This window comes from Cygnus olor, chromosome 1, assembly GCF_009769625.2.
Source record: "Cygnus olor isolate bCygOlo1 chromosome 1, bCygOlo1.pri.v2, whole genome shotgun sequence".
NCBI classification, from domain to species: domain Eukaryota; kingdom Metazoa; phylum Chordata; class Aves; order Anseriformes; family Anatidae; genus Cygnus; species Cygnus olor.
The window spans coordinates 50,017,700-50,027,088 of NC_049169.1; the positions used below are offsets into that span (position 1 = coordinate 50,017,700).

At 51.5% G+C, this 9,389-nt stretch overlaps 1 protein-coding gene and 1 long non-coding RNA gene across 3 annotated transcripts; one reads left to right on the forward strand and one right to left on the reverse strand.

Moving 5' to 3' along the window:
* Positions 1-1,795: 1,795 nt before the first annotated feature.
* LOC121070557 lies at positions 1,796-3,640 on the reverse strand. Its single transcript, XR_005820132.1, has 3 exons — positions 3,186-3,640; positions 2,383-2,468; positions 1,796-2,205 (listed from the first exon to the last, which is right to left on the reverse strand). It is a non-coding gene; the product is annotated as an uncharacterized LOC121070557 (long non-coding RNA).
* Positions 3,641-4,308: 668 nt separating this feature from the next.
* On the forward strand, positions 4,309-9,126 carry DUSP6 (dual specificity phosphatase 6). 2 transcript variants are annotated; one of them, XM_040557893.1, is made up of 3 exons: positions 4,315-5,284; positions 5,795-6,232; positions 7,640-9,126. In XM_040557893.1, exons 1-3 carry the CDS (start codon positions 4,882-4,884, stop codon positions 7,945-7,947), a joined length of 1,149 nt encoding a protein of 382 aa, XP_040413827.1. In that variant the 5' UTR covers positions 4,315-4,881; the 3' UTR covers positions 7,948-9,126. The 2 variants fall into 2 exon arrangements, with proteins under 2 accessions (XP_040413838.1, XP_040413827.1); XM_040557904.1 differs by lacking the exon at positions 5,795-6,232 and having other exon boundaries at positions 4,309-5,284.
* The last annotated feature ends 263 nt before the right edge of the window (positions 9,127-9,389 follow it).

A 9,389-nucleotide genomic window follows, 5' to 3' on the forward strand; every position in this document is an offset into this window, starting at 1 on the left:
CAAACCTAGAGGCAAGACTCGTGGCTTCAAAGTTAGGCACTTAAGTGCCTTACTTAAGTAAGGGCTGGTTATGCTAGGTTCCATTTAGAGGTAGTGGAGGGAACCGAGCAGCTCTATAGCACAATTTGTCCTCTTTGAAGACCCTCTGAAAGTGATTATTAAGAGAGAGAACTTGTTAAAAGGGGAACAGCTAACTTTTGACATCTGAAACTAAATGGCTGCCATCACGGGCTGGTTCAGCCAAGGCTGACAGACAAGAGCCTCAAAATTCATGGCTAACTGTGACTTCTCAGCAGTGAAATATTTCCATTACACTTTCCAAGCACCTGCATACCCAGCATCAAGTTGAGTTACATCTCAACCAAAATCCTGACGCCAGCGTGTTTCGTGCTCTCTGGCCTCCTGCAGCAGGAAATCTCAGAGCATACTTCACGTGCCTGACATAAAGCAGTGCCAAGACCAAGGGTTGCTCTGCCATTTTGATTCAGGTCATCAGTGGGATGTGGAAAACCAAGGCTGGACCCCCTGTTATCATAAATATTTATGTATACAACATGGGAAAGGTCTGACCAAAAAAAAAACCAAAAAACACAGAAAAGTCTTTACTACTTCTTTTTCCTGCATTTTCCCATAGAAAGACAGGCTCTTGTCAAATTCTGCTCCAAAACATATGGAAGAGAGGTGTGAACCTGTATCTTTAGAGAAAGAAAGCACTTAACAAAAGAAAAAAACTTTCCCATTCTTGGTGTCTAATTCAAGAAGAAACTTCACCAGTACTTAGCCTCCTGAGGATGCCCCTGCACCGCTGCCTCAGCATCCCAGGCTGTGAAGTGTCTCACAGTGGCCCAGCCGGCCCAGTTTCAAAATGTCATAGATACCTGCCTTCTTTGGTACTTCTCTCTCCCATTACACTGTGTAGAAATCCTGTCTGCCTAATTCAGGGCAAGGTTTTCTGTTACAAGGAAAAACATGAAGGAATTGGGCTAAGCAACACTGAACTCTAATCTCCACGCTCCACTCTTGTCTCCATCTCTGGCCAAGAAAAGCTCAGGCTATGGAGATTTGGGCCTCTACACATGCTAAGAACGAGCAGGTCTCTGGTCCAAAAGTCAGCAAAACGGGCTTTTTGCAATAAATATGCTTTGAGCTGTGCTGAAGAGGTTTCATTCACAGCCAGGGAGATATACACAGAAAAAATGAAACAAAACAAAATGAAACAAAATAGAACAAAACAAATCAAGCAAACAAAAACCACCCAGAGACAAAAATTGCAAGGTTCAAAAGCTCTCCCTTCCTGTGGCTGTATGAATGAGGGAGTCGTGGTGAACGGGAATAGGCTCTTCTCGCTGCCTGGGTACTATAAAAACTTGTGGAAGTTGAAGGATAAGCGACCTGGTGATGCTTGGCCTGTAGATCCGGTCTTTGATAACGCACCAAATGGCAGCGTGGTCCACTCCTGCACGCCCTCAGGGACTGATGGGACAAAGTGGTCCAGCCAGAGAGAGGGACAGTGAGGGCACACATGCATGCAAACACAAAGACAGCAAAGTACAATGGAGCTTTCACTCTCCTCCAGTGATCTTCAGCCGGGGGTGCAGAGGGAGGTCCTGGCACAGCCGGTGTCCTTTCTGTTTCACTTGTTTCACTCCGCTGCAGAGCAGGATCTCCTGCCTGTCTCTCAGCTCAGCAGACGCCACCCCCAAACTGTTGCCATGCAGTGAGCTGGCAATAGCCATCCTCACAGCAAGTCTCTGCCCCCAGATCCTCCTGGGAAATATAACTCTCCCAAGCATGCTTCATCTAAATTTTTATTGCCTTCATATACTTAACCTTAACATTCATAACATTTCAATCAGATCTGACAGTACTAATGATGAAAATCTCTTTAAATGCTGTCATTATTTATTGTTGGATTACTATGAGGCAGGTATCTCAATGGGTTTGATAAACTGCTTGCATAATATGTTGCTTTCAGTTAAAATGTTGAATGACTAAGATTTTTATTTTAAACCACTGCCATAAAACGTCACTGAAAATGCCCTGAAGATGATAATCAGAACGTATTTTCTTCCTAAAATATTTTAGTCATCAGAGAGGCAAGTTTACCTTATATGAATATGGAAGTATTTGATGGAAATAATTTGGGGTTTGTTGTCTTCTTCAAATTCAGGCTCTTTGAAAATGTGCTGAAGTTTTTCTGTGCATCTGCATTAAAAAAAAAAAATCATCAATGTACAACGTAAGCCTGAAAAAAAGATGTAAATTAATAACAATGTGGATTACAAGGAGCGAATTGTATTTATCATTGTGTCAAGCTTGCTGGGACTTGTCACAATGTTCTGCTGAATTTGTCCCTGTCTCTAACTCTCAGGTCACACTCACCATTGTTTGATGTGACTCCTTCTGTTTTTCTGCTTTATAAGTTGACCTAACTTTTTGTCATTTGAGGATTCTTCTGGCTGTGGCTCCTGTTGGGACACAGATTATCAGAGAAAATACACATTAATGGCATAAATGAGTAAGGAGAAATGTTTAACATGGCTGTAAGACAAGCACTGCAATATACTGCACCTTAAGAGAGAAACACCTCTCTTTTAGGCCCTATTAAGCGGGTTTGGGAATTTCCATTCCAGTTGCTCACGCTTTGCAGAATTTCCGTTTCCAGACCTTCAGTTTCTTAAACCTGAAAGCCACGGATAGTGAGGCTGAGGTTTGGGTTTTATTAGTTTGTAAAATTTTAAGTTGATCTGTTATATTTGCGAGGAAAGATAAAGAATAACCATGGTATCAATTTCAAGGGAAAAAGTACGACTTAAAATTATGATCTGATCATTTATTTAGCACGGGACTGTGCTATTTGCCATACTGATAAAAAGAAACCGATGGTGGCAGCTCCAGAGTTTGCTGTCCTGCCTGAGCCCTGGCCCGGGTGAGAACAAAAGGCTTAGCAGAGAGGGGAAAAAAAAACAAAATCATAATAAAATACACGAAGGCTCCTGCTTGGATCTAACACGGTTCTGAACGTTTAGACAGTGTGCCTTGAAATACAGAGCCGAGCAGGGGAAGCACCTGGCAGCACCGGCCTGGAAACCCTTTAAGGAGAGCGGGCAGGGCCGTGGTGGGCACGGTGGCCCTGAAAATTTGTGGGACAAAGCGGGGGGGGGTGTGCGTGTCCTGTGTCTCACCCTGGCCAAATCCCCCCGAGCAGGGGCAGCGAAGAATTTATGTAACACTGAAGCCCCGCTCCCAAGCCTTTGAAACAAGCAGCAAGCGACGATCCTGTCCAGATCCCTGCTGGGGCGGCTGTCGCTGGTGCCACCTGGGTGTCAGCCTGTCCTGACCCTGCGGCGGGTGCCGTGCCAGCTCTCTCAGCATCACGGGGGGCTTCTGCCGGGGGGGGGGGGGGGGGGGGAGGCGCGGGGCTGCCCGGCAGCCGCTCGCTACCTGAGGAGCCTCCTCCAGCCGGGGTTAAAAATAACCGCCCGGCAGCGCAGCAGCGGCGGGACCGGCCTCACCGGAACGATTTTCCTCCGGGGCAGACGCCGCCGGCAGCGGGATTAGCCTTGAGACTTCTCCCGCTTTATTTTCGCTCCTGGCTTTTCGCTCAGCCGTGCGCTAAAGCCGCACCTCGCAGCCGCCCCGCCCGGCCTCCGGCCGCCCCCGCTCCCCGCTCCGCCGCCCCCGGCGCCGATCCTCCTGCCCCCCCCCCCCTCCGGCCCCGGCTCCCCCGGCGCCGCTCCGCCGGGCCCCGTTCCCGCAGCCCCCCCGCCGCGGGGCCGCAGCCTCCTTCCGCCCACCGCGTGGACAGCGGGGGGGCGACGGGCGGCGGTGGCCGGGGGGCTCCACCCGGGGACGTGTGGGGGGGGGGGGCGGGAGGGGCTGCGGGGTTAACGGGGGCGGGGATCCCGTGGGGATCAGCTGAGGACAGGGCTGCACCCCCCCGATTCCTGGGGGGGAGCTGGGCTGGGGGGGCGGTAGGGGGTGATGGGGGGACACGCAGCCGGCTCCCCGCAGGCGGAGGACTCGGAGGGAAGGCGCGGAGGGGGGACAGGAGGGTGCCCCCCCGGGGCCGCCTTGCTGGGAGCAGGGGCAGGGCTTCGCCCCCTCACCTGCCCCCGCGGCCTCCGCCCGCCGCGCCGCGGCCGCCGCTTGTTTGCACTCGGCTTATCCGGAGCGGAAATTCCTTTCCGTTTTTGTGAATGACAAACTCATTACCGATTCATCACCGCGACCTGTTCCAGCCGGCCCGTCGCCGCGGCAACAGGCCCCTTCCGCGCGCCCCCATTGGCTGCGCCGCCCGACGTCCCCATTGAGCGCGCCGCCGCCGGGCCCATTGAGGCGCGCTGCTCGGAGAGCGCTGTGGGAGGCGCCCGCTGGCGCGGCACGGGGCTGGACACGGCACGGGCACAGGGCTGCGGGACCGAGGGACGGAGGGACAGAGGGAAGGGAGAGCGGACCCCGCGCCGAGCGAGGCAGCACGGCTCGGCGGCACGTTAATTGGATTTCATTCACGAGGGGAGGAGGAAAAGCCCGAGGGCTCTCGGGCTGCAGGGGCGATTAGGCAGGTTCATTCAGGGATTCATTGAGGAAAAAAAAAAAAAAAAGGAAAGAGGAGAGGAGAGGAGAGCGGGCAGGCTGGCAGCGCGCACCCAGTCGCACGCGCTCGCACCCGCTGAGGCTGCTGCGTCCTCCCCGGGGCTTCGCCGGCGCCCGGCGCGGGGGAGGCGGCGCGGGGGGGCTGCGTGATTCATTTCCCTGGGGCGGGGGGAGATAAGTTGTGGCGAGGCGGAGGGCTGCCGCCGCCCGCTGCCAGCCAGCCGCATGCCCCTGTGAGAGAGAGGGGCGCTTCCAGAGCCCGCTCCGCGCCCCCCGTCCTTCCTCATGCTAGATACGCTCAGACCCGTCCCTTTCGCGTCGGAAATGGCGATTAGTAAATCCGTGGCGTGGCTGAACGAGCAGCTGGAGATGGGCAACGAGCGGCTGCTGCTGATGGACTGCCGGCCGCAGGAGTTGTACGAGTCGTCCCACATCGAGTCAGCCATCAACGTGGCCATCCCCGGCATCATGCTGCGGCGGCTGCAGAAGGGCAACCTGCCCCTGCGCTCCCTCGTCGCCAGCAGCGAGGAGGACCGGGAGCGTTTCGCCCGCCGGTGCGGCACCGACACGGTGGTGCTGTACGACGAGCACAGCCGCGACTGGAACGAGAACACGGGCGGCGAGTCCGTGCTGGGGCTGCTCCTCAAGCGCCTCAAAGACGAAGGCTGCAAGGCGTTTTATCTGGAAGGTGAGCGAGGGGGGCCGGGGAGGCGAGCCCCCCGAAGCTGGGGCTGCGGCTCTGCCCGGGGCAGGGTTGGGGGGCAGCGCCCGCAGGCTGGCGGGGCTGTCCCCATGCGTCCCCCCCCAGCGCCCCTCTCCGCGCTTTGCTTAAGGACACCCGGAGGATGGGGTCGCTGCAGCAGCCAGGGGAGGACGGGGCGAGCGGGAACCCCGGCAGGAGCCGGATAGGACGGCAGGAGGTGCCGCCCGGCTGTCCACGAGAGGTCTCCGCGGGGCGAAGCGGCTCTGGGCTTTAATCGCGGCCGCCCGGAGCCCCCCCCCCGCCGCCGCAGCGGGCGGTTTTGCTAAAGCCTTCTTTTAGGTTAGTCAGTCTGCGTGGCCGTGTGGCGTTTTCCTCTTTTTTACCCGGGGCTCGAGGAGGTGGGAAACAGATGTCCCCTTGCAGGCAGAGCTGTACCGGGCTTGCAGTCTCATATCAGGTTGCATTTTTTTTTTTTCGCTTTGCTTTTCTCCTTAGGTGGTTTCAGCAAGTTTCAGGCCGAGTTTGCCCTGCACTGCGAAACTAACCTAGACAGCTCGTGTAGCAGCAGCTCTCCTCCTCTGCCAGTTCTGGGCTTAGGAGGGCTCCGAATCAGCTCCGATTCCTCATCAGACATTGAATCTGACATTGACAGAGACCCCAATAGTGCCACCGACTCCGATGGCAGCCCTCTCTCCAACAACCAGCCTTCCTTCCCGGTGGAGATTTTACCCTACCTCTACTTAGGCTGTGCCAAGGACTCCACGAATCTGGACGTTTTAGAAGAGTTTGGCATAAAATACATCTTGAATGTTACCCCCAACCTGCCTAATCTCTTTGAAAACGCTGGCGAATTCAAGTACAAGCAGATCCCGATCTCTGACCACTGGAGCCAAAATCTGTCTCAGTTCTTCCCTGAGGCCATCTCCTTCATAGGTGAGACATGGTTATTTGCTAACAGCTGCATAGCAAGCAGCAGAAGTCATTTCTTTTGTAGAATTCAAAAGAGATTTGGGGTGAGGAGAGGTAGTAGCATTTCTCACATCTCTGGGGTATGCCCCAATTTCTGATTTTTTTTAAATTAATTATTATTTATTTAAAGTTGGCTTAAGTTGAGAGGTGGGTGCTGTTTGCAGGTTTATTGAGAGGTGTGAGTGACATTTGCAGGTAGCAAATGCCTACCTGGTTTGGCTGGCTGTGGAAATCTTCCCAGAGGCATTTGTGTGGAAGCTGGGGGCTGAGCGATGCTCGGGATGGGCCATATCTTGAAATTTCTTCGTAGGGCAGAGGGAGAAGGCAAATGAGCCTGAGGTTGGCGGCTTTATGCCCTCCCCTTTTTTTTTTCCTTTCTCCTCTTGAGGCTACTGGAGTGCGGTGTAATGAAAATAAACGTTTTGGGAAGCTAACTGTAGCTTTTAAATGCAAGTTACTCATAACTTGTATCCCTGGCAAATGTATAGTCAAGGCTTTAATTAAATCTTGCGGTAATAATGATATACCTCTCGGGCTTGGTGCCTCGGCTAGGCAGCCCTTTGCCGTTGTCCGCCAGCTTTGGAAACGCATCCCCCAGGGCTCGAGGAGTCCTCGTTCACGTTTGCACTTGGAGGGGGGTACACACACAGACTAAAACCGCCCCGCTCGGGGTGCGGTGGGGTGGGCATCGCATTATCTGTTGGGAAGCTGTGCTGTAATCCGGTTGAATGATACTGGTAATAGTGCAGAATGTAGGTAATCTGAGCCCAGCAGGAAGAAATGTGGGCTGGAAGCCACAAAGAAACTAATCTCCAGGCATTGTAATGCATTTCCTATTACAAAGGAACCCATTTTCAACCAATGTTGACATCCTGTTCCTCCTAATGGGCTGTCCCCTGTGACTTCCCTCATTCTTTTAAAATGCCTGAATACCTCCATTGTTAGCTGCACAACAGTTGGAGAATAATTTAATAGACCTTTGCAGTCTGCTGGTCTGTATAAAAGGCATTCAGTGACATATTGCAGGATTTCCATGCTGGGGCAAAGGGACTAAGAATTTACAGCAAATCTCCAAGGGAAAGAGTGTCTTTTAAAACTGACTTCTAAAACAGTGTCATGCGGCGTATCCTGCTCCCTTTGTCTCCTTCTTAGTTTTCTCAGCTCTTGGACTCCTGTACATATGCTTAGGGGAGTGGATTAGCCTCCTGTCCTGGTTTTAAGCCGGTGAAGTTAACTCTTGCCTTGCCTTGCCGGTGACTGAGATCAGAATTGCCCTTTCTTCCTGCCCGTTACTAATCTTGTTTGTGCTGTGAGATCAGTAACCAACCCTCTGTCTTATGTGGCTTTCTCTGCCTCTTTGTCTCCACACAGATGAAGCACGGGGGAAGAACTGCGGCGTCCTGGTGCATTGCTTAGCAGGGATCAGTCGCTCGGTCACAGTGACGGTGGCCTACCTCATGCAGAAGCTCAACTTGTCCATGAATGATGCCTATGACATCGTCAAGATGAAGAAGTCCAACATTTCTCCCAACTTCAATTTCATGGGTCAGTTGCTGGACTTTGAGCGGACCCTGGGGCTGAGCAGCCCTTGTGACAATCGTGTGCCGAACCAGCAGCTCTACTTCACCACCCCTTCCAACCAGAACGTCTTCCAGGTGGACTCCCTGCAGTCCACGTGAGCGCCCGTGGCCTCCCTTCTCCTGTCCGTCTCATGGGATCATTCCTCACTGTTTTCTCTTCGGCAGTGGTCAAGAAGACGCAGCTTTCTCTTTTTCTGGCCTGCAGTACCAGACAGCGGCTGCCGGCGCAGGCCAGGAAAGGTTACGCGGTATGGAGCGGGCGGCTGCGATGGGAGGGACGGCACTGAGCTCTCCGGGATGCCTGCGGCAGGCTCGTGGGCGCTCACTGCCTCCCGGCGGGGCAGGATGAGGCTGGATGCGGCCGAGCACGTGCTCCCCAGGGACCGGAGCTGCCCCGCTCCCCTCTGCGCTTTTGGATCTGCAGCATACACCTCTGTCTTCAGTGAAGACTGGTTATTTTGTTTGTTGGTTGGTTTTGATTTAGAGGAGCCAAAGAAAGAGATTTCAGCTTAGTGTATTTGGAGTACTTGTTTGCCAGGAGCTCAGTAGTATTCTACTTGATCAATGTAAATATTTAATGTTGAGTCGATTTGCGATTTTTTTTTTTTTTTTTTTGAATTCACATGTATTCAAGAGATCAATCCAAGGGACATCTATGTTTTTGTTCTCTTCATAAACTCTGCTTTATTTGTTTGTTCTTTTTTTTTTTAATGATTATTATTGCAAAGAATATATTTGCAGCATGCTTAATTTTATGGTTCAACTGAAGCAAGCTTTCCATGGGGGAGAAATGGCAATGGTGAGAAGTTTGTGAGCAAGTACAGTCTCTTCTTTCATATATTTTTCTTTCCCTTGTGGTGATTTTTTTTTTCTCACACTCTTGATGTAGTTTCCACATGATATATATATTTTTAAAATTAAATTAATTTTTTTGCCTTACCTTTTGTAAATAGATCATCTGGGAGGAGATCTGTCTTTGAATGCGAAAGATTTTTGATCACTTTTTAAAACTTTCAGATGTGCTAAAACAGTGCATTACCTCTGTACAAATTCTTCAGGGAGCTTCACCTCAAATGCAATATTTTGCGTCTTTTTCTTTCTTTTTTTGTATAAAACTGGAAGTATGTGCGAACATTTGTACCTGTGTGTACGCACAGTGAACCTGCACACGGTTGCCAATAAGGGAGAGTAATTCACGGTGTAAAAGTTTTAAGATGGAATTTATTATAAGAATGTAAAACCTTAAATTATTAATAAATAAATAACTATTTTTGGCTATTGAGAACCCGCCTCATTTATTCCCCCTTTCCCCTCTGTGTGGGTGTGGTTAATGGCACATACACATATGGTTCTGTTTAAAGGTAATGATTGTTTTCAACAGCTTTTGTACAGCCCCTTAGACAATAAAGCCTTGCTTTCCCCTTTGGTCCACTGCTGTTTAAATGAATAAACTGCGCACATGCGGGGCTCTTGTCTTTGGTGAAGGGAAGACTTTGAAGGCCTTTAGGTTAATCACAAAATATTCCAAGATCCCTTCACAA

Excerpts from the sequence above, each read along its gene's own strand:
- DUSP6 (XM_040557893.1), top strand. The coding sequence starts at position 4,882 with ATGCTAGATACGCTCAGACCCGTCCCTTTCGCGTCGGAAATGGCGATT. Across the intron at positions 5,285-5,794 it reads CAAGGCGTTTTATCTGGAAG|GTGGTTTCAGCAAGTTTCAG; the intron begins GTGAGCGAGGGG and ends TTTTCTCCTTAG. Across the intron at positions 6,233-7,639 it reads TGAGGCCATCTCCTTCATAG|ATGAAGCACGGGGGAAGAAC; the intron begins GTGAGACATGGT and ends GTCTCCACACAG.